General features: G+C 37.5%; 2 protein-coding genes and 1 long non-coding RNA gene across 3 annotated transcripts in view; 2 read left to right on the top strand and 1 right to left on the bottom strand.

Moving 5' to 3' along the window:
- Positions 1-643: 643 nt before the first annotated feature.
- On the top strand, positions 644-3,149 carry LOC141430866 (uncharacterized). Its single transcript, XR_012451670.1, has 3 exons — positions 644-849; positions 972-1,067; positions 2,229-3,149. It is a non-coding gene; the product is annotated as an uncharacterized lncRNA (long non-coding RNA).
- Positions 3,150-3,452: 303 nt separating this feature from the next.
- On the bottom strand, positions 3,453-23,235 carry LOC141431526 (uncharacterized). Its single transcript, XM_074092712.1, has 5 exons — positions 23,123-23,235; positions 8,242-8,384; positions 7,145-7,298; positions 5,482-5,585; positions 3,453-3,475 (listed from the first exon to the last, which is right to left on the bottom strand). The coding sequence occupies exons 2-5, from the start codon at positions 8,378-8,380 to the stop codon at positions 3,453-3,455; spliced, it is 420 nt and encodes a 139-aa protein (XP_073948813.1). The 5' UTR covers positions 8,381-8,384; positions 23,123-23,235.
- Positions 13,077-24,054, top strand: part of LOC141431444 (uncharacterized) — a 36,489-nt gene continuing 25,511 nt past the window's right edge. The window contains exon 1 of the mRNA XM_074092626.1: positions 13,077-13,100. The gene's annotated coding sequence lies outside the window, so the exon portion shown is untranslated. The remainder of the gene's footprint in view (positions 13,101-24,054) is intronic.

The raw sequence follows: 24,054 nt of genomic DNA, 5'->3' as shown, positions 1-24,054 counted from the left end.
AGAAATATTAATGCAAATGTCTTAATTTTGTAACAAAGAATAGAATTACATGACTGTCCAATAGTCAATAGCCTATCCGAGTAAGTTACTAAGTATACTTATTTTTACTTTAATTGTTAGATTTTTTTAACCGTGATTTTGATGGAATAAGTTTTCGTTTTATACATAATTCAGCCACAATGATATCTGAAACCTAGTTGTCCCAAACATACTAAATATCATCGACGTCTATGTATTACGGCGATATCAATGCTAATTATCATGATAATCAGTTACTAGCCTATCTTTTGACGGAAAATGATTGTAATTGTACCACTGTATTCTATAATCAAAGTTAGTAATTAGCTAATGTCTATCAATCTACATAACTTAACCATTAATTTCCTGATGATACCTATAGTCCACAAACAAATCGTGTATCTATTCTCCTTTTGTTATTGTTTTAACTATTTTATCAGGAAAGCACAAGTACAATTTGCTAATATACCTAAATTTTATCATACTACAACCATTCTCGGTAGAACATTTTCTAGTAATTATATTTAATTGAGATGTAGATATATGCTTGTTTGCAATGTGTCTATTACTTTAAATAATTCTCAATTATTGAAATTAACCTGATGCCATAACATTTTATAGTGAATAAAATTGGTTTTTGACTGAGAAGAAATTTACTTTCACCGAACTTACTCAATATAAAATATATTTATATTTAATTTTGTTCTTAAAAGTAACTAGACTAGAACCAGATTTTGATGCTTATTTCTTACTTTGTTTCAGCGCTGAGTGTTTATCTTAGTGTCGGGTTCGGGAAAGCTAAGGAGAATATTCCTTTGAATGATAATATAGGTATGCTATATATATGTTTTTCTAATTATCTTCATTATGTTCCTAGTTTTTTGTCATAATATGTATTAAAAATTATCAATGTCTATGGATTTTTTTTTCAATCTTACTAAAATATTTTTCAGATGACCTGGGCCCGAGGAAAACTTGACTTTTGCCCCGTGGTTAAAACACATGCCCTTGCTGATGTACTGAACACTGCTGACCAGCATTTTATTAAGGTAATATGTAGCCTACCTACCCTATCTTATCTATAAATTATTCTATGCACTTAATTGGGAATTTATATGCAGATTTATTACTTAATTTTTTATTTTTAGAAAAAATCCTTTCCTATCAGTCCGGCCCTAGTTAGTTTATAGTTACTCTGATGTCTCTGTTACTCAGACAACTCTTTTCTCTATTCGCAATCATCATCATCATCTTCATCACACATCAGCCAGAGGAAGCCCAGGGCTGGACAGAAGTCCCACACAACCCAGTGGCCTCGGTTGGTGTCAGCTATTTTCAATGAACTATTTAGTAAACCAAACCACAATAACAAACCCTAAAGGAGAACCAATCTTATTTTAATTGTTATTTGTCAATGACATGATTGGAATTTTTATTTTTCTATTATTATTAATCTTATTTATACCTTTGACGATTTCAATATAAATTCTTACACTTAACTGACATTTATTTAAATTATAATGCAATCCTATATTGAATGAGTAAACTAACTAACCCAAACTACTTCAATGTGTTATATTAGACTTAAGGAACTCTGTAAATATCATCTCTTTGTTTCAGGCATTAATTTTATTTGTTTGTGCCCCCACTACCTGTAATCATATAATAAGCTACGCCAATTTCAGATTATTTAGTTTCTATTACATGTCTGACAATATTCTTACATTTCTTAAATGATGGGCCTAGTTGTACTTCTCTAATTTTTAATTTGTTATTTCCCTCCTAACTTCTAGTAAACTCTAGTTCTCACTATTGAACTTCATGAACTCCATAATTTTAAAATACAACAAACAGGACCCATCATGCTATACACAGGAGCAACATTCACCTCGACGTTTCGACCACTAATAACAATATAATGATATAACGTGCTTGTAACTTCCTAGGTCTGCTGTGTTCATGGAGTCGAACCATTTTTACTTGACTTTACACAACTCAGTTACTTAACATACTTCACTTACATCAAAACTACTACTACTTAATTAATTACTAAATTATTTAATCACTCAAGAGATCACTGTATTTAATGTAATTAACTTATTCTTCTTCACGCTTTATTTAATTAATTACAACATCACTAACTTCAACCTCTTACTCAATCACTGTTTTTACCGAAAGTTGTTAACATAAATTTTTTTTTTTTTTTTCAGAACAATATTTACAAGAAGCGCTCCACCCGATAAGAAAACTACTTCTGCTGTAGAAGAATACGACTGCCTACTATGAGCTCCTATTTCCCACTTATACTTTCCTTTTTCACGTCAACAAAATTGTTGCTATAACCAATTGTCACGTGACAACAGATTATAACAACACTCGACCCAAACAAGGCAAAATCAACTTTATACTATATCTACAAGCAACGTAACATGAATAAATTGTATTATAAATGACTTAACAGAGAAATGATTATTTGAGGACCCAGTGAAACAGTAATGGAAAAAATAAAAACTAATAAATTTAAATGAAGTAGGTAATCCCTACTATCCCTACTAATATTATAAATGCGAAAGTAACTGTGTGTCTGTTACGTTTTCACGCCGAAACCACTGAACTGATTTTGATGAAATTTAATATAAAGATAGTTTGAACCCCAAGTATCAACATAAAATACCTTTTATTTCGGTAGAGGGCGCCGTCGCGCGATAACCTAGATCCGCGCAGACGAAGTCGCGAGCATAAGCTAGTTGGTAAAAATTACTAAAACATACATACTATCCTGGTCGTCACGGCACCAAAATTGTAACGAATCCTCCCTACCCTTATTTAATTTCTAACCTACCTACCTACCCCGAAGCCTATATCGATGCCTACATACTGAACTAATATTTTATTACCTATTTATTTATTAATATATTATTATTTTATTACCTTATTATGGGTTCTCAACCTACAAAATTACCTAAACCTAACAAGTTGATTTACCTTGTTTAAGTCATAAGATTGGCCAAGTGATCGCTAGCGGTCTAGAATAAGGAACCTACGTTGTGTCCGAAGAAGTAACCCTTTAGTTCGTTTAGTATAATGGGAAAAGAGCTCAATTAATAATATTTTTATATAATTTAATTAAATAATAAAAAGACAAAAGAAGGTTGAATGAAGAAAGTTATTAAAGTTTAGTTTCTTATAGGTCATTATGTCTATAGTCTATGATATGTTCGTGTGGAAGAGGTATTTTATACCGCAGCTAAAGTTCAGAGGCCCACTCCCCGCCCCTGAAAGTGGCTTTCGTCACCGAACTGGATGTTGCCTCCTCTGCGTTAGCCCTGAAGGAGCATACTACCTTTTCCTTGTTAGGAAATAAAACATATCATTATGTTATATGAGAGGACATTTCAAAGGGAAGTCAATTATAGCCTGAGGCTGTTCCTGGATCAGACCCGTGACCACAATACTCCTGCAGTAACAAAGCCAACTTAAGTAGTACGTTGTAACTTCAATGGTTCATCATATTGACCAATAAGTAACTTCCGGATCACCTGGTACCGGTCAGCCACTGACTTGCATCTGCCTTAGTCTTAGTCAAAATGACTTGCATTGTTAATTATGAAAGATAAGTATTTGGTAAAGCCTTTTACCATTAAAATAGTTGGTATAAATAGCCAAAACAGGACTATACAATCCAAGGTTCGCTGCCAGGAACGACCACAGTCTTCAAAGGAGATTCTACTTTCAGCAAATAAAATATTATTCTGTCGTGAGTTGTTGAATTATTTTGTCTCACTTGTTTGAAGCTACTAGCGTTTGTAACATAGGACATTGAATGAAAGCGAAACGCTGAAACCTTTCATTCGTCGGGCGTCAAAAGTCTGTCATTTATTGTCAGTATTTATGTATGTAAGTTGCCATGAATATGGCTAGGTTCTGTACGTAGTAGGCAAACTTAAAAGCAGCCTAAGCAAATAGTTAAGTAGCTGTATAGTTAATGCGAAGAAAACACAATTAAATACCAAATCAGATAAAACAACCACCACCTTCCCCAAGTGGAGATAATAATACCAAACCTACTATATCCTATTCCTACTTCTAAACTAACCAACTGATCTACACGAAAGCAGCAAACTAGGAACCCGGGTTCCACATTTAAATTACTCGCGGAGTCTCTCTCAAAGTGCAGTGAGAGAGCCTATTCTAAGCTAAACCTAAGTCGAGTGGGTAACTCTGCTCCCTAATTCCTAACACCCGTGTGCCTACTGGTATCCATCAAGGGGATTGGGTCGACAAATACCAGTAACGAAGAATAAGAGTGCGAATAAATAAATAAATAGATAAAGCGGACAAGATCTTGGTGAATTTAGGACACCGGTATGGCATCTCAAACCCTCCAAAACCCTGGGAGAAAAGTAGGTCTGTCTCTTCCGGTATAATACAAGACCCCGCCCTTACTCCAATAGGCGTACTCTACATTGAAGAACGTTCCCAGGGAATGCCAGCCTGTCCGTTACCACCGCTAGGTGACCTGGCTCTCATTCCCTAAGAATCGGCTATTACTGAGCCGAAATCCGGTTGGGTTCTCCGCTACCCCAATATTAATTAAACCAAAACTTCACAAACAAAACACAAAATCCCATTAACCCCGTTTTAACTATTAAATAAACAATTCGAATCGCTATGTAGTCTCCAGCAATGAATATCAAACCACTCATATTTTGGCGATAAAATACACAAAGCAGGAAATTCACCCAAAAGAATACACTAATAATTAACACAAGAAATTATTAAAAAAACCCCCCAACAAAAATTACGAGAATAATCGATACTTCAATAATTCAGGGAGAACCTTCCCGAACGCGTAGCAAAATCAAAGTCTTTTTCCGTTCGTCTTCGTGCCCTTTTATACTTAAATTGTAGTTACACTTGCAACACTGGCATCTCTGGCTTCTGTCGTTACATTTTTTACTTTGGCCACTTTCGCCTCTTTGGTCTCAATGGCTTCATTGGCTTCACGATTACGTCAGAAATCTTCCTCTATCTGTCAGTCAGTATTGCCAGTGATCTTATTTGAGTAGTTTAGTAAATAATAAGTTGTTATTGATAATTTTACAATGAAATAGTCTCAATAGTATATAAATAATGTAATTTAATAAATAAGTTCTTTTTTAATCTATATATATCTAATATATGTTCACATAAGATGAAACATTACAGACCATCGGCTTTAATGTTACAACACGCCATAGAAACTGCGGCAGAGCTACTACGAAAACTCGAAGTTCGTGTCTGCGGCCCTTTGACACTATAACTACCTATTTAATCGAAGTGAGAGAGACGGTACGATACGAACTTCGAGTTTCGAGTTGCGTAGAAGCCCTGCTGACAGGAGCTTCTATGGGCGTGTTCAGTAGAAAAATGTAAAAGTTTAGCAAACACCGTAGTGTGTAGGTAGGTATGAGAAGTACTTACCTGACGCATTCATGGAAGACGAAGTTCTTGGCGTCTCTGTCGACGAGCAGCAGTAGAATATAGCGGAGCCGTCGTTCGCCCGCGTCGGCACCGTCACGCACGCCCTGAAAGAACGACGCGAAGAATTTGTAGCTATCCTTTGTAATCAGGACCAGTGGGGTCTACGCTCATTCGGGGGTCAGGGGGTGGCAAAGCTGATTAAGGCCCCAGTATTAGAAGTTGATGCACTAGTAAGCATATTTTTTAGACTTCTAATTATTAGTTTCTTCTTATTACTGTTTTTTCGTTTTTTTTTGGTGTACATTTATTACAAGAAGGGTGACATATTTGTTTGTTTCCTCTGGGTTTGTGGCAGAAATCAGAATATCGCAATGATCTCACAATAATCAGCAATCTCCTATGAGCAATGTTGACCACTGAGCATATGGCCCTTTTGCACTACTGCAGCGCCCACAAACAATGGAAAATGTTCACTTTAAGTTAGGACTGTTCTTTTTTAATTTCGTAATTTTGATTGTGTGTGTTTGCAGTACAAATAAACGTTTTATCTATCTACGAGTCTATCTTATTTTTTAGGAATCAGGACTTTATAAGGAGAACTTGTCTAGACATTTGGATGCCCCCGGGACTGGAGACCTGGGGCGGGCCGCCCTTCCATTCTCTGTCCGCGATCGATCAGGCTGGCCTAAGCTGCCACCGCTTCGTCTTCCGGTTCGTGGTCGCCGATCGAGGACCTTTCTCCCGCAACGATTATCTGTTCTTTGAGCGACTAATGATAAGGATCATCTTATTTTTCTTAAATTTAAGTCTTCGGCCAGCCAAACACTTCAAGAATCAAACACTTCCTGATACGGCACGAATAACACGATATACCCCTTCCTCCTTCACCTGATCAAAATAAGGTCAATCTTGGTCAATCTTGGCCTTACTCTGCCTCGTCTTCCTTCTACTTTATCTTCCAGCAGATTCAAAAATAATTTTCGTGTCGTATCAAGTGTCCTATCATATTTCCCCCTTCTGAAATTTATGGTCTTCAGTAACATGCTTTGCTATATAACGTTTCAAACTTTCGTGATTCTCACTCATAGTCCAAATACCATAACGGGACTTATCACGCTTTTTTACAAAGTAATATTTACCTCGACGTTTGGCAACGTTACTGTTGCCGTGGTCACACTTCAGTCTACTCGTGACCACGGCAACTGTAACGTTGCCGAAACGTCTAGGTAAATATTACTCGTGTAAAAATAGCGTGATAAGTCCCGTTATGGTATTTGGACTATAACATGCTTTGCTCTTTGACCTTAGATAAATAGGACTTATAATTATAAATTGCGAAAGTTTGTGAGTGAGTGAGTGTGTATGTTTGTCACGCTGAAACGGCTGGACGGATTTAGATGAAATTTGTTATGTAGATGGAATAAAACATTTTGTACCGATATTCCCACGGGATAGGGACAAAATTTCGAAACAACAACCGCTGGGCTTTGAGTCATGAGATGCGACATGATTGTTTTTAATGTAACGTCAATGAAAACCACGATTTAATTTTAGGGAATTCCCTCGAAATTTTTTAAAAATCCCTAAATTTCAATTTTAAGCAGTGAAGTATAAGAATTTAAACTATAATAGTGAAGTATAAGATTAGGATAGATTAACTTACGCAACGTTCAATACAGCTAACGCCTTTTGATCGACGACGCGATTCTTGAAGAAGTTATCGAAGAGTGTCTTGACTGTGTAGTGGAGGTCCAGCACCTGTTTAGAGACTTCGGAGCTGCGCTGGCAGCAGTGGTACACCAGGATCAGATCCAGGTCTGGAAGTCAAAATAGAAAACGTTTAACTTTTAAGGTGACACACTAGCCTCTTACTCTTACTTATACTTTATTTGCCTTTTCTTTTGTAACCAAAATCGTATAATTCTTAGAATTGGACTTAGTTACTTGGAGTTTGAAATTAAGCAACTCAATTTAGTTTTCGCTTTGGGCCTGCGTGGCATAATAGCGAAAAAGATGTCTATCGGCTTTGATTATAAATAATCAAAGTGTACGAGTATCCATGTGTACCGATAGAAGAACGCCTTTTTTGCTCTTATTGTGTGGACTTTAACCTTGTTATGGGTGACACTATCGATCGTCGTATATGGTGACACTACTGCCGTAATCGGTGAAACCATCGGTATTTTGGGCGGTACGTCGCTATAAGTCTCGTGGAGACCAGTGGAGATACTAACTTATAGGTGACGTTGACGTCGTAGTGAGTGACACGTCATTATGGGTGACACCGACGTCGTTATGGGTGACATTGACGTCGTAGTGGGGATTCGATTTGTAGCATTCGAACATGGCGGATGTAGACAATATCTAATTTTGCTATTTCTGTTTCTTTGGCTAATTGAAGTATAATTTTGATAGTGTTTTATGCGGCGATTAACCTTAACAGTGAACAGTGATCACAAAATTCTATATTGCTCTCGTGTCTGAATTTTTTTAATGCGCAAGTTGTCTCCACGTGGTTTCTGGAATTTTAAGATGAAGTTTTAAAAACTACTACAGTCACCGGCGTACAACGTCCCTCTCAAAGAGAGTACTTTGACAGTGGCGAAGTTGTCCTATTAATTAGGACAGAAAAGCCATATTTTGAAAGAGAAGAAGAGGACGTCGTAGTGAGTAACACGTCGTCATGGTGACACCAACGTCGTTATGGGTGACATTGACGTCATTATGAGTGACACTAACATCATAATAAGTGCCACTAACCAGTGAGCAAGTCTCCCGGCAGATGCGGCTGCGTGCTCAGCCAGGCCCGCAGCCTGCCGACGTCTTCGGGCGTCACTCCGGTCTTCTTAGCGTACTCCTTCTCCAGCGGGAACTGTTGCACGACCACCGGGGCTGACATCTTTCTGGAAATAAAGAGACCGTCTTAGGAAGACAAGGGTGGATCCACTGTTTTGTGGGCACGACGGCATGCCTATAACCACAAACCAAATAGACTAGTAACGACACACTTTCAAAAGTCGTTTATGAGTCATGATTGTCCATGAGCGAGTTTGTACTCCGACTCGCGCTTGGCCGATTTTTGGGTGGCTGTGACTTGGCTGTCACCACAACCTTTTTTGAGGGCTTGATCCGCGCCTGTTAGAAGACAGTGGTTTTCTGTAAGGTGGAAGACCGCTAGATGATGGTAAAATACTCGTATTTCCAATAGGGTTTCTTTTAAAAATACATTATTTTACCTGTTGAGTAGCGTACTTGTAAATACTCGTGAACCTAGTCTTTAGATCCAGACTTTCTGTGGACGTGTACTCGGAAAACTTGGTACGCATTTGGCCTAGTAGGTACGTCTAACATGTACTGTGCGGCCAGCGTCTTGGCCGCACACTGAACAAAGAAAACCATTTGACACAGAGTTATAGCGAGGCAAGATTACTTACATTTTCAACAAACCAAGCAAGTATAATACTGTGTGCCGGACTGTATTTATTTCCGCAAACAACGTAATGACATTGCTAATACAGGCCTTAGTTCACGCTATAATTGCGCTACAATTAAGTTAGTAAATAAGACTATTGATGCGTTGTTGAGGAAAAAACCGGTCGTGGGAGTCATGGCAAACGGACGGTCCCGCGCCTACCTTCGTACAATATTTAACACTATTTATTTATTTATTAGTTAGGTAAAAATTACATATTGTAAACGACAGCACAAGTTAAATCTTACAAGAAGAACATGAGAACGTTTATAGCACGATTACAAATGTACACAGCATTTATGCCCACCACAATATTACTCTTCTCTCCACGTGGCCGAGCCAACGAAGCCGCGCAGACTTGCTCTCGCCTATAATGTTGGGCTCGCCCACCAGGTCTTCCACATCCACATTTCTCCTGACACGCCAGGCACCATCCACTTGTCTTGTAGATCCCAGAATCTTCCTGTAGACCTTCCTCTCTGCCACTAATAGCTTATTAGCGTGGAGAGAATGGGAGAGGATCGTGCGGCCAAGAGAGCATACCTAGGACAACCGACTGGAAGACGGCCAATCGGAAGGCCTAGGTATCGCTGGTTGGATGAAGTCCGAAAAGACCTGTGCGACATGCAGGTGGCAGACTGGCGCCTTGTTGTACAGGATAGGAACAATTGGCGGAGTCTTGTGTCGGAGGCCAAGATCCACTTTGGGTCGCTGAGCCGGCGAAGTAAGTAAGTAAGTACAATATTACTCTTATTATCTAATTTCTAAATAAAAACTTGTACCTTTACAATACTTGTTGTAGGTATAATATTATATGTTGAAAATAGCCTGAATGGCTTCGAGAAAAGTATAGTACGGCCGTGCCTTTTCTTTTGTTTTGCTCGACTTGGCGGGGGCACTCCCGTGCCCCCAGATATTAATGAAACTTACACCTAGTGGGTCTCCTGATGGTAAGAGATCACCAATGCCCATAAACATCTGTAACACCAGGGGTATTGCAGATGCGTTGCCAACCTAGAGGCCTAAGATGGAATACCTCAAGTGCCAGTAATTTCACCGGCTGTCTTACTCTCCACGCCGAAACAAAACAGTGCAAGCACTGCTGATTCACGGCAGGATTAACGAGCAAGATGGTGGTAGCAATCCGGGCGGACCTTGCACAAGGTACACCTGCAAAAGATACTGCCGTGAGATAGGTAATTTATTCAATAATTTGCAGTAGGTACAAGATAATGAGATACATTTTTTTTACAAAAAGTCTATTAGTACATGTGCCCTTTCATGATATTGCTCTAATTCTAATCTAATGTAATCTAATCTAATGTAAATTCACAACCTGCTAAAATTTATTCCTTACTTCTGTCCAGATATTAGAACCGATAAGGCCGCCTATTCCTTACCTACCTCAGAAAATCTCTGTGTATATTATACCTACTTGTGTTTTCTGTACTGTTTGCTATTTGTTGGTGTGCAATAAAGAGTTATTGTATTGTATTGCGCCTGCACTAGGGTTACTTACTACAGAACTCTCTCTCTGTGTCGCAGGCTGAAAGAGCTAGCATAAATTAAATCTAAATACCTATATAAAACTCAAAGGTGACTGACTGACATAGTGATCTATCAACGCACAGCCCAAACCACTAGACGGATCGGGCTGAAATTTGGCATGCAGGTAGATGTTATGACGTAGGCATCCGCTAAGAAAGGATTTTTCGAAATTCCCACGGGATAGGGAATAAATGGGATTTATATTTCACTTCAAAATGGCCCTATTTCTGTAAATATAATTATTAAAACTGCACATTTGGCATGCAAGTAGGTAATACTAACAGCTAAAAACCATTTTCAGGATTTTTCGAAATTCCCACGGGATAGTGAATAAATGGGATTTGTATTTTTACTTCCAATAAATGACCCTCTTTCAGTCACTATATTTATTAGAGACTTTACATTTGACATGCAAGTAGGTAATACTAACAGCTAAAAAAATATTTCAGGGTTTTTCGAAATTCCCACGGGATAGTGAATAAATGGGATTTTTATTTTCACTTCCAATAAATGACCCTCTTTCCGTCACCATATTTATTAGAGACTACATACATTTTTGCATGCAAGTTGGTAATACTAACAGCTAAAAAAATATTTCAGGTTTTGTCAAATTCCACGGGATAGGAAATAAATGGGATTTATATTTTCGCTTAAAAGTGGCCCTAACTCCGTTATTATAAATATTATAGACTCCAAATTCGGCATGCAAGTAGGTAATACTAACAGCTAAAAACAGTTTTCAGGGTTTTTCGAAATTCCCACGGGATAGTGAATAAATGGGATTTTTATTTTCACTTCCAATAAATGACCCTCTTTCCGTCACCATATTTATTAGAGACTACATACATTTGGCATGCAAGTTGGTAATACTAACAGCTAAAAAAATATTTCAGGTTTTGTCAAAATTCCCACGGGATAGGGAATAAATGGGATTTATATTTATTTTCGCTTAAAAGTGGCCCTAACTCCGTTATTATAAATATTAGAGACTCCAAATTCGGCATGCAAGTAGGTAATACTAACAGCTAAAAACTGTTTTCAGGGTTTTTCGAAATTCCCACGGGATAGTGAATAAATGGGATTTTTATTTTCACTTCCAATAAATGACCCTCTTTCCGTCACCATATTTATTAGAGACTACATACATTTGGCATGCAAGTTGGTAATACTAACAGCTAAAAAAATATTTCAGGTTTTGTCAAAATTCCCACGGGATAGGAAATAAATGGGATTTATATTTTCGCTTAAAAGTGGCCCTAACTCCGTTATTATAAATATTAGAGACTCCAAATTCGGCATGCAAGTAGGTAATACTAACAGCTAAAAACAGTTTTCAGGGTTTTTCGAAATTTCCACGGGTTAAAACGAATAAAGAGGATTTTATATACCAACTGAATCAGAAAACGCACAAGCTAAACTAATAAAACTAGGGACTGGAGATTTGGCAACCTGATGTAAATCTGGTTACAATACAATAATTTAGCAGTGACATTCTGCTCATCCTGGCCAGGATCGTCTCCGTAGAAGGGAACTCCTCAAAAGTTGATGGCACACACAAAAAACTACATGATTGTTAAATTTCAATAACAATGCGTTTATATGAATGCACCACCTGAGGCTGCAGCCAGGGTCGTCTGCTGATGACGGAACTCCTCAAGGGTGATAGCACAGATACAACATTTTACAAGATATAAGTGAATTCAATTTCGGCCAGATTTTCAAAATTCATTCAATAATAGAAAGCTACAATGTGTCTCTCATCGACAATTAAGAATATTCAAATAGATCATAACAGTTATTCATGTCCCGCGGGAACTTTACAATTTCTAGGGTTATAATCCTATATCGTGTTTAAAGTCGCGGGCAAAAGAAATGCGTAGTACTTTAAAGTTTTCTAATTCCACCCCCGAATCAGCGAAACAGGGTTTCAAAGTTGGTTATGATTAATTACGTATGTAGGTTGATTTTGAATCCTAAAATTTGCACCCTTTGTCTAAAACAACGTCTGTCTGTATTTGTATTTCCATGCAATCCTCCGAAAAATCAACCAAAACACGAAACAATTATGGTAGAAAGTAAATGTATGTTACCCCAAATTTAACGCGAGCGAAGCCGCGGGCAAAAGCTAGTTCTGAATATGAGTTTTCCAATTAATATTTGTATCTATTGTTATTCCCAACAATTTAAAATCTGATACTTCCTCTATTTTATTATTGTTGTTGTAATATTAATTCCAAAGATTTTTTTTGCCTCGGTTTAAATTGTATGATTTTAGTTTTTTTTATATTAATATCTAAGTTATTGTCGTTAAGCCATTCTACCACGGTGTTTAGTGTATGTGTGTGAGTTTTGTGTTGCAGTCAGTATTGTTTGTACCATTGGACAGAAGTGACACGTCATCAGCGAACATGACGCATTCTGTGTCTGAGTCTAGCACCTTAGAAAGGTCATTGATGTATATTAAAAATAAGAGACAAGCGCTGACGCTTCCCTGTGGAATTGAGCAAGTAGTGTAACGCATTTGCGAAGTGATTGCCGTTAGTTCTTTAATGTCGGCGTTGTAGTAATCTATCTGTACGTATTGCCTACGATTTTCGAGGTAAGATTTGAACCATTTATGTACCGCGTATTCCAATGTTATATAGTTTTAATAATAGGATATCATGTGACACTCTGTCGTAAGCCTTGGTCATATCGAGGAGTAGTCCGACGGCATATTTTTTTTGATTAATATATTCCAGTATTTTTTGTACATATTTATATACCGCTAGTGATGTTGAATGATGTTTCCTGAATCCATATTGGTTTTTATCCAGTAAATTATATTTCTCTAGGAAGTTATAAACACGATTTGTCATACTTTTTTCAAATACTTATGAAAACGAGGGTAGGAGAGCTATGGGGCGATGTTGGCTTGGGTTTGTTGTGTCACCGCCTGGTTTTAGCAGTGGTTTGATTTTAGATATTTTTAGTACGTCTGGAAATGTTCCTTCGCTAAAAGATTGGTTTATCAAACGTGTTAATGGTTGTACTAGTTCCGTTTCGCACAATTTTATAAGTGTTGGTGGTATCTCATCGGTGCCAAAACTCCTTTTGTTTTTTAGTTGTTTAATGATCTTTTCTATTTCGTGTTCTGCGTCTGTTCTGATAGCATAGATACGAAATTTTACATGTACGTTCAACGAGCTGACACAATTACTTTGCCAACCCACGACCTTTATGATAGCTACTTTTGTGCACATGCAATGTGTTTTCATGCAGTTCCTCAACCTCCACACTGTAAGAACACACAAATCACACAAATCCATCTATCACCACCACCACTTTACACTGACGCGTTTCGAACTCAACCAGAGCTCATTTTCAGAGCAACACAACCGTTCAGCATGCTACGGTGTGAAATTGGGCATAGATGGACCTAAAGTAATGCAGAGGTGCACTAGGGTGGACTACTTTACAATTTCTCGGGATATAATCATGGTGTATGAAATCGCGGACATAAGAAACGCTTAGTACTTTAACGTTTTCTAAAATTCCAACCTTGAATCAGCGAAGCAGGGTTTCAAAGCTGGTAAGAATCATAATTAATTACGTATGTAGGTTGATTTTTGTATTACAAAATTTGCACCATCTGTCTAAAAGAAAATTGGGCAGGTTAAGAGGGTGGCATGTGCAGTTAAATTTAATTTAATTAAGTAATTAATTTTAAGTACTAACTTTAGGAAATAAGCTCTGTTACTAATCATCTATGGAGTCCTGTGTATTCCGAATTATTATTATTAAATGGTGATGATGTTGGTGAATAAAGTTCTATATTAATGGATATATAACAAAAAGGTGGAAAGCCCCCGACTTTGCCACTTCAAAGTTCAATATCTCAAAAACGGCTATAAAAAAACCGCATTTAAATCGGCCCACTCGTTTAAGAGCTAGGGTGCCACAGACAGACATACATAGCGGCCAAATTTATAACACCCCTCTTTTTGCGCCGGGAATTAAAAAAATATATTTTGATCACCACCGCCCAACTACTCAAGGTTAGTTTGTTTTAATGTATACACATACACATACATCCGGGTGTGGCCTGTAATACGAGCAAAAAATTAAGACATAGATCGTCCTCGTCAAACGTTCACTGACTTTTTAAAATAATGGAGTCTTTGAATTTTCCTTTTTTCATACAAATTAAATACTGCTATCAATGTACGGCACCCTAGAACACACTGACCTCCCTGTCACGCTAGAAACATCAAGCATTTTGCTTTAAATTGCTTCTTCGAATAAACTTAAAAGTGTAATAAAAATTAAAAAAACAATTATTTTTAAAAGTTGCTGAACTAATGTTGTTCAGTTTGAGGAGTTTTGTTTAAATTATTTGCTCATATTACAGGCCACACCCGGTACCTATTTGTATTTAATTTATTTTACTTAGGGGCTGTTTCACCATCCATTGATTAGTGTTAACTGACGGTTAAATGTGATGCCGTCTCCGTCTATTCGAACAAAACAAATAGAGACGGCATCACATTTAACCGTCAGTTAACACTAATCAATGGATGGTGAAACAGCCCCTTAAATAGTTACCTACATTCTTTAATGCATCCGGATTTAAACTCTTCATAGGTCAAATTTGCAAAATATTACATTAACGTAGGTAATGAATAATCATTAATTTAAATTACAAAGACAGGTCAGGTGGTAGGACCTTGTGCAAGGTCCGCCCGGATTGCTACCACCATCTTGCTCGCTAATCCTGCCGTGAAGCAGCAGTGCTTGCATTGTTGTGTTTCGGCGTGGAGAGTAAGACAGCCGGTGAAATTACTGGCACGTGAGGTATCCCATCTTAGGCCTCTAGGTTGGCAACGCGTCTGCAATACCCTGGTGTTAGACGTTTATGGGCGGTGGTGATCTCTTACCATCAGGAGACCCACTTGCTTGTTTGCCATCCAGTCGAATAAAAAAAAAAAAAAAAAAAAAAGACATCAGGAAAATCTATTAAATAGATATATAAAAATTTATAAAAAGGATCTATAAAAAGAACTATAAAAAGAAAAAGATAATGATAATAATGATAATGAACTGCAATTAACTGAGCTGTGCCGGGCCGGACACCGATTTTGCCACCAGCTACGTCGATTTAGACCAGCAGTTGTTAACGATTTTGGCTAGCGACCCAAAGTATAAGAATAATTGAAGCCCTAACCCCAAAACTCTTAAAAGCCCTCTAAAATCACTATGATAGATTATACAAAAGAGTTTTTTAGCATATCCTTTAATTTATTAGAGAATTCCCGCCCCATAGTTCTCTCGTGCTGCCGTTCGCGCATGTTGGTGGGAGGGCCGTGAAAAATGGTTGCAGAACGACCTTGCAAGTAAGCACTTGATTGCAGTTAGCCACTTTGCTGCTTAGTCATTACGCTAATAATGTGATTTATTATTCATATCCATCATATTTTACGGTTACAGATTCAAACTTTGTATAGATATTAATTGTATAGGTTTATAAGTATTGTGTTTGAGTTGAGTATGTTTGTTACTTCTTCACGCTAAAACAGGCCCTCTATACTTCTAAACTTAAAAAGAAAAAAAAAACGCCAAAAAACCAATCATAATTTGATTGCTTAGTAGCGACATCTCATGTCTGGGTGAGCGGTTGGTTCCGAAAGAGTGTGACGTCTCTCGATGAGAGCGGAACATAGATGTCGCTAGTGCTGCTGCATAAGTAGCGTAGAAGAAATAAGCAACCTGAGATATGTATGCATAGGAAAAATTCGTGTCTAGATTCCTGTCCAGCGGTGGTGTAGGGGTTATAGCACGCAGCACAGATTGCTGAGGACCTGGGTTCGATTCCAGCACTGGTCTCTTTTTCTGGTTTTTCTTTGCATCCATGTCTCAGTTTGTATTTTCGATATGGTTTCACGGGATACCCGTAAAAGTAACAAATTTGGAGTTAAAATAAAAAATACAAAAAGACTCCAAAAAACCAATCATAATTAAAAAGAGTCGCCAACCTGCATGTCGTTAAACTGTTTGTGTTACTGTTTTTTTTTATTGTATTGTATTGTATTGTATTGTACGTGGCGTTTGTACCGATATAAATGCAAGGACCGCTTGTACAGCCGGCGTCTTTGCGTTTGCTTAGCGTTCGACTTGCGTTTGTATCGATACAAACGAGCGCAGGAAAACGTCGTGTGGAGTGCAAAGGTCCTAACCGGAAGACCGGATTTTGTAGTGTAATGATGGTTAAGTTAGATTCACGTCTCAGTAAAATGCCAGCGTCCGTCACCCTTTTGATTGACAGGTGTTTTTGTTTAATAGTTACTTGGTACTTATAACAAGAATATTCGAAAAAAATCATGACACTTTAAGCGTATAATTTCCTCCTTAGAAGCCTGCTCACATGAATACATGAATAAATAAATCAAATAAATATCACGGGACAATTTCACACCAATTGACTTAGTCCCAAAGTAAGCTTAGCAAAGCTTGTGTTATGGGTACTAAGCAACAGGTAAATATAATTATATAGATATAGATACATATGCTTAAAAACATATTAAACACGCAAGCCTCGAGAACAAACATTCGTATTTTTATACAAATATCTGCCCCGACACGGAAATCAAACCCGGGACCTCAGGTTTCGTAGTCAGTTTCTCTAACCACTAGGCCATCTGGTCGTCTAAATTTATGTGAATGAACATGACACTACTGTGAAACTCACTCATATTTAATGAAATGAACTCGATACGTGTATGGAGTGCCCCCCCCCCCTATAAATATTTATTTTTGTAATGTAACTACAAAACTAAATAGCAGCTTTGACAAGACATCTGTACTTCAAATTTCATTGATATACATCTTGTAGTTTTCGAGTAAAATGCCTGTGACATACGGACGGACGGACAGACAGACAGACAGACAGACAGACAGACAGACAGACAAACAGACGGACTTGACGAAACTATAAGGGTTACGTTTTTGCCATTTTGGCTCCGGAATAGGGCGTGCAAAACCGGAAGGTTTTCAAAACCGGTTTTGAATTGCGGTTTTGAGAGCCGAAAACCGGAAACCGGTTTTTTCCCCGGTTTTGGCAATGTTTTTAAATATTTTTTTATTATGGTAGTAATGGTAGAATTTGAACAATTAAATCATATTCTTAGATAGTTTATATACCCACAATAAAAATTATTTATTATAATTACAATATTAGTTTGGATTTATTACAATCTTTCAATATATATTATAATCAGAACATTACAACTGCGTGAAAAAAAATCAGTTACGTTAAGCATTATTATTTTCAATTACTTTCTTTACTTTAATCTAAAATGAAATAACTACCTACCGAATAATTCGTTTAAGTTTGTAGACGTATATCTATTTTTATTGAAAATAATAATGCTTAAAATACGCAGACAGACACATTTTAAGTAGGTTTAAATAAATCGAGGATATTCTGGCAGAACCGGATAAGTCTAGTGCCAGAGTCTAGTGCGAAGGCCGTCGAAAGGTCAGATGATGTTATTTGTATTTTATTCAAATGTGTATTTCTGTAATTTTTTGTGCACTGTGTAACTTTATTGCCAAATAAATTATGCTTATTCTTATTCTTCTAAGTGCACAATATTAATTTGTATACGGTTTTGCTAGATAAATAAAGCAGAAAACATTGAGTATGCCTATATATGTAACTTTAAAAAAATTGCACTTATTCTGTTTTTCCAGAATACCCTCGAAATAGGTAAGATTATCGATTACATTTATTTGCACATATCTAAGCCATACCACATATAAGTACTTTTTAATGTCATTGGTGGCACTTATAGTACTACTAGCTTTTGCCCGCGGCTCCGCCGCGTGGTATTCGGTTATCGCGCGCTGTTCCCTCGGGAACTGTGCATTTTTTGTTATGTCATTCTCAGGCCCATACACTATCTCTATGCCAAAAATCACGTCGATCCATCGCTCCGTTACGGCGTGAAAGACGGACAAACACACAAACATACAAACACTCTTTCGCATTTATAATATTAGTATCGATAGGGTTTTGCAATAGTCAGCAGTATCTTACGCACATATTGACGCGTGTGCAGACGTCGTCGTGCCTATGTAGATTCAAGAACGCGTATTTTGTACGGCGTGGCCTGGCCATCCTGTGGTTGCGGGTGCATGCGAGGGTTACGGGCGGAGGTAGGAGTGTAAGTAGTATAGATAGGTTGCGTTCGGATTTCGGATATTATTCGATGACTCAAATTTATATATTTCTTAGAGCGTTCGAAAAAAGTTGATTTAAATCAAAATGTACGTCAATCAATTACAGAAAAACCGGAGGTAACTCCGCTTTTGTGATTCAAAACCGGTTTTGAAAATTCGGTAAATATTGTCCGGTTTCCGGTTTTCAGTAAAAGTTTTCAGTAAAACCGGAAAACCGGTTTTGCACGCCCTAATCGTGAGAGTTGGGCAACTGGTGAATCCAAGCGGCTAGAGAGAAACTTTTGATCAGCAGTAGACGTCTTCCGGCTGATGATGGTAATTTTTTTTTATGGCTTTTGTTCTGGCCCTTATCATCACATAAACTGTATGAAACCGATGTTCCGAGGCGACCCATTATTGTGACGTCAAGTGTGCAGTTGACTTTACCAACTTGCTAATGCTTAGTGTACACTGCGTACCTACATGATAATTGCTATGAATGAATTCTTATGTACAGTCGAACAAATTGAATCATGATCCGGGCTGGAACCTTTTATTAATCAATTTCACTATGATTTCCTAGACAAAAGTATGAGATGTCAACATGACATTAGTAGTACAGAGGTTCCACCCTGGTCCCTGGGTCATTCAATTTGTTCGCATGTTCCTATATAGTGATTTCAGTGCCCTTAGTGTAAGTTTTCGGTTACAAAATACGTCTCGTTCGCGTTCGCGTTAAAATCTCAATTTATATGGAAACACGAACAGTGCCTCTAGCGGAACGTTTGCGATGTTCGTGTTTCCATACAAATTGAGATTTTAACGCGAATGCGATCGAGATGTATTTTGTAACCGAAAACTTACACTAAGGGCACTGATTCTGTGCGTATTTTTGGTTCCGTAGCCAAAGGGTGTCACAACACACTTCATTACAATCATCTAGCTCGAATTCAGTTTCTAATATAAAGTTAAATGGTCAAACTATTGAATTTATAAAATCAACAGTATTTTTAGGAATAACGCTCGATTCTAAACTACAGTGGGGACCTCACGTCACAGCAATCGCGGGTAGATTGAGTTCTGCTGCTTTTGCAGTTTGGAAAATACGGCAGCTAACCGATGTGGCGACGGCACGGTTGGTGTATTTTGCTTACTTTAATAGCATTATTTCGTACGGCCTTATTTTATGGGGATCTGCTGCAGACATTGAGTCAATTTTTATTTTACAAAAGAGAGCAATTAGAGCAATTTATAATTTGAAGACGCGTGAATCTTTAAGATCTTTATTTAAGGAAACAGATATCCTAATCCTGCCGTCGCTTTATGTTTTTGAAATAATCATGTGTGTTAGGAAGAACATATGTGATTTTCCCACTAACGTCGATAAGCCAAAGGCTACTAGAAACACAGGGAACCTTAAAGTTCCATCTTACAGACTGGCTAAAACCAAAAAGTCTTTCTGGGAATTGCATACGTTTTTATAATAAAATTCCAAAAAATATTATAAATGAAACGGATACAAAATCAGATCTATTGTCAAGAAGACATTAAAATGAAAGGCGTATTATAAAGTTAATGATTATATCATGGACAGGGATATTTGGAAATAATTCCGATCCGCATTAGCGATCCCTTCAAATAGCGAACCTACTGTGTTAAAAATAAAGTTGTGTTAAATACTTGTGATGTATACATATCATTTAATAATATTGTAAATCTGTTTAAAAAAAAAAATATACCTCGTTGAGTTTCTTGCCGGATTCTTCTCAGCAGAGGTTTTTCAGAACCGGTAGTAGTTTTTTTTTTGACATTCATAAGTGCTTGTTATAGCCTAAATTGAATAAAGATATTTTGACTTTGACTTTGACTTTGACTTTGACACGGAATCCTATTAATGTCGCTACGCTGTCTGTCTGTCACTGCGTTGTATCTCAAGAACTGTATACAAGAATCGGTTTTCAACATAATAATATGTTACTGGAAATTTTTGAGCTGGTTACGATTTTAATTTTAGTAACCGACCCTTTATTTTTGCTCGTCATTGTATTAGCTACAATAAATTCTTAGGCTAGGTTCACACGGCGACTATTCGATTCTATATTTTCTCGCATACGGTTTTACCGTATACGAGACGGCCGTTCACACGGTGCGAGGTCCGTTCGGTTTTTTCACGTATGCACCCCACCCCGCCCCGCGCACGTCTCGTATAGGTACGAGAAACCAGTTTTCCCGTGTGAACAACGTAAACACAAGCGCCACTGAGCATCGCATTCGATAAAATCGTTTAGAGTCTCGCATAGATGCCATGTAAACGATTTTCAGTTGCCATACACATTTTGTTGTCGCTACGATATTCGATAAAATCTCGTGTACGGTGTACGGGAAAAATTTCGCCGTGTGAACCTAGCCGTTGTTCTGACATGACTTAATGGTTATGACAAATTAGTGAATAGGTACAATATTTGAGTCTGAATTATGCGTAACAAATTCAATATCACGAAGTCACGGAGGCAACGGCTATTAATGAAACAAAACTTGAATGCCCAATAAAGATGTATGTGCCCAAAAAGCTTGTACAGGTAAAAATAACCTTCAACACAATATTACACGACGACCGGCTGGCCTTAGAGCACCTAAAAGCTTGTGAGGTCAGTTCAATTCCCGATCTGAGCAAAAATCCCATCACATCGTTTTGCCTATATACCCACTGCACTCGCAGAATTATAAGGATTGAACCGTAGTTCCCATACAGGTTCAGTGCGGATTAGACTTCCACACCCCATTGAATTACTTCGCAGGTTTGTGCAGATGCAGATTAAAGTTCCATCTTACAGACTGGCTAAAACCAAAAAGTCGTTTTTGGGATTTTGCATACGTTTTTATAATAAAATTTCAGAAAATATTACAAATGAAACCGGAACCCAGAACCGGTGGATGCAAGTGGCGAGGTGTCGTTCATTGTGGCGTTCTAAGGGGGAGCTAAGGGGGAGGCCTTTGTCCAGCAGTGGACGTCTTCCGGCTGATGATGATGATGATTATTACAAATGAAACAGATACAAAATTCAGATCTATTGTCAAGAAGACATTAATATCTAAGGCGTATTATAAAGTTAATGATTATATCATGGACTGTGTTAAAAATAAAGTTGTGTTAAATACCTACTTGTGATGTATACATATCATTTAATAATATTGTAAATCTGTTTAAAAAAAATATACCTTGTTGAGTTTCTTGCCAGATTCTTCTCAACAGAGGTTTTTCCGAACCGGTGGTGGTTTTTTTTTTGAAATTCATAAGTGCTTGTTATAGCCTAAATTGAATAAAGATATTTTGACTTAGACTTTGACTTTGAAGGATATTTGGAAATAATTCCGATCCGCATTGGCGATCCCTTCAAATTGCGAACCTACTGTGTTAAAAATAAAGTTGTGTTAAATACTTGTGATGTATATATTATCATTTAATAATATTGTAAATCTGTTTAAAAAATATATACCTCGTTGAGTTTCTTGCCGGATTCTTCTCAACAGAGGTTTTTCCGAACCGGTGGTAGATTTTTTTTGACATTCGTAAGTGCTTGTTATAGTCTCAATTGAATAAAGATATTTTGATTTTGACTTTGATACATCACGATGTTTTCCTAAGTAAAGCTCGCAGTAAATTTCAGATGTAATTTCGCATATGAATTTCGAAAAACTCAGTGCATGTTCTGATTTGAACCCACGGCCCTCTGCATAGTCATAAGTCAAACCACGGCATATACAAAACACGGGGCAAAATATACAAGACTATTCCCCGTGACTTTGGCGCGCCCTCTAGAACAACATATTTCTAGGGATATAAGGTATCCTATTATTTTTCCTTGTCTTTTAATACGATGTATGCAATTGTGACAATTATGTTCAGTTTTTAGGGTGTGGAAGTGAAACAAAGTAAAAGATACAGTCGATGTTAAAAGTATCTTTACACTTACCTTACCTACTTACCTTAGTCACTGTAAGGTTTCTAATAATTATTTTATACAAAATTTCAAACATGAAGCGACTGAGACAAGGTAGTAAAGTATAAGACATTTTAGACCCCGACTGTACATGACCAAGAAACCCCTAGGTACCATCAGCCAAATAAGTGGTCTATCATTTTTTATACAAGTTTCTATTAAATGAATATGTCGCTAGAGTCCAACTTTCAAGTTGACAGACAAGTCTATTGGTATTATTGTTTTATGACATGCAAACGATTATCAACTTTAGGGTGGTACCTAGAGCACGTACTTGGCTGGTGGTAGGTACATCACTATAACTTATATTTTTAATGTACATTTTCTAATTTAATTTGTTTGTAAGTAAAAAAAAACCGGAATCAGCAGACTTTGTGGTAAGTTTTTACTGGAACTCCATAAAAAACATGAGATAATAACTTACGGTTTTCCTCAATAATCCATACACAAATGGAAATTAACTAAATCCACTGCGCGTCTTCGTTGCGAGAGTCTCGGAGCCGCTCTCACAGACTACTACGATTCGCTCTGCAAAACTCTGACTTGCGCTGACGCACCTCGACGTACCTTCAGCTAAGGCTGCGTCTACACAGCCCTGGAATTAACAAGAGATGACAATAATAACAATATTATATTGTGGCGCTGCCAAGAACGGCATGACCGGACTAAGGCCGCTTGTATAGACGTCCGTTGTTTTCACCGGACAGCCAACCGTTTTTTTTGCCGGACTTGCGCTGTTGTATAGCTTACAATGAATGTGTGTACATGCACCGGACACTTGTCCGGCGACGAAGCCATACAACACCGCAAAAAATGGTCCGTTGTCCGGTGAACACAACGGACGTCTACAAGCGGCCTAAGAGAAAAATGTGTTAAAAATGGCGTAGAATTCGTTTTTCGCCAGAGACTTAAAATTTAAGGAATGTCAATGTTAAAGTTTATTTATTCGATACACATAAAAATACATAATAGCATAATAATCATATACAAAAATAAAACATTAATCATAATTATAATAAAAAAAACAGTTATACAATAAAAAAAATGTCAAAAATCACAAAAAAAAGAGAATAAATTATATAATAAAGTAAAACAAAAACTACTCCATACCCGTCCGCATCGTACTTGGCCCAAACGTACCCATTACCCCAGCGGCATTGCCCCGTTGTATGGCCAACGAGACCCGCTGGACCAAGTACGACCCGGAACGGGGGTCACCTCCTCTGTCCCTCATCCTGCGCCCCAATTCCCAAACAAATGTTGTATACCTTAGTGAAAACTGTTGTGGTTTATATGTTACCTTCATTCTGTATGTACCTATATTTACTATTACAATCAATCAATCTGTCAATCGTT

Source organism: Choristoneura fumiferana, chromosome 9, assembly GCF_025370935.1.
Source record: "Choristoneura fumiferana chromosome 9, NRCan_CFum_1, whole genome shotgun sequence".
Classification (NCBI taxonomy): domain Eukaryota; kingdom Metazoa; phylum Arthropoda; class Insecta; order Lepidoptera; family Tortricidae; genus Choristoneura; species Choristoneura fumiferana.
The sequence above is the reverse complement of the archived record's forward strand: the minus strand, read 5'-3'. Positions and strand labels throughout refer to the sequence as shown.

What these genes read in the sequence shown, in the direction of transcription:
- LOC141431526 (XM_074092712.1), bottom strand. Translation starts at nt 8,380, where the DNA reads ATGTCAGCCCCGGTGGTCGTGCAACAGTTCCCGCTGGAGAAGGAGTAC. An exon ending in GCCGGGAGACTTGCTCACTG is followed by an intron (nt 7,299 to 8,241) that starts GTTAGTGGCACT and finishes TTTGACTTCCAG; the next exon opens with ACCTGGATCTGATCCTGGTG. An exon ending in GTCTTCCATGAATGCGTCAG is followed by an intron (nt 3,476 to 5,481) that starts GTAAGTACTTCT and finishes TTGTTACTGCAG; the next exon opens with GAGTATTGTGGTCACGGGTC.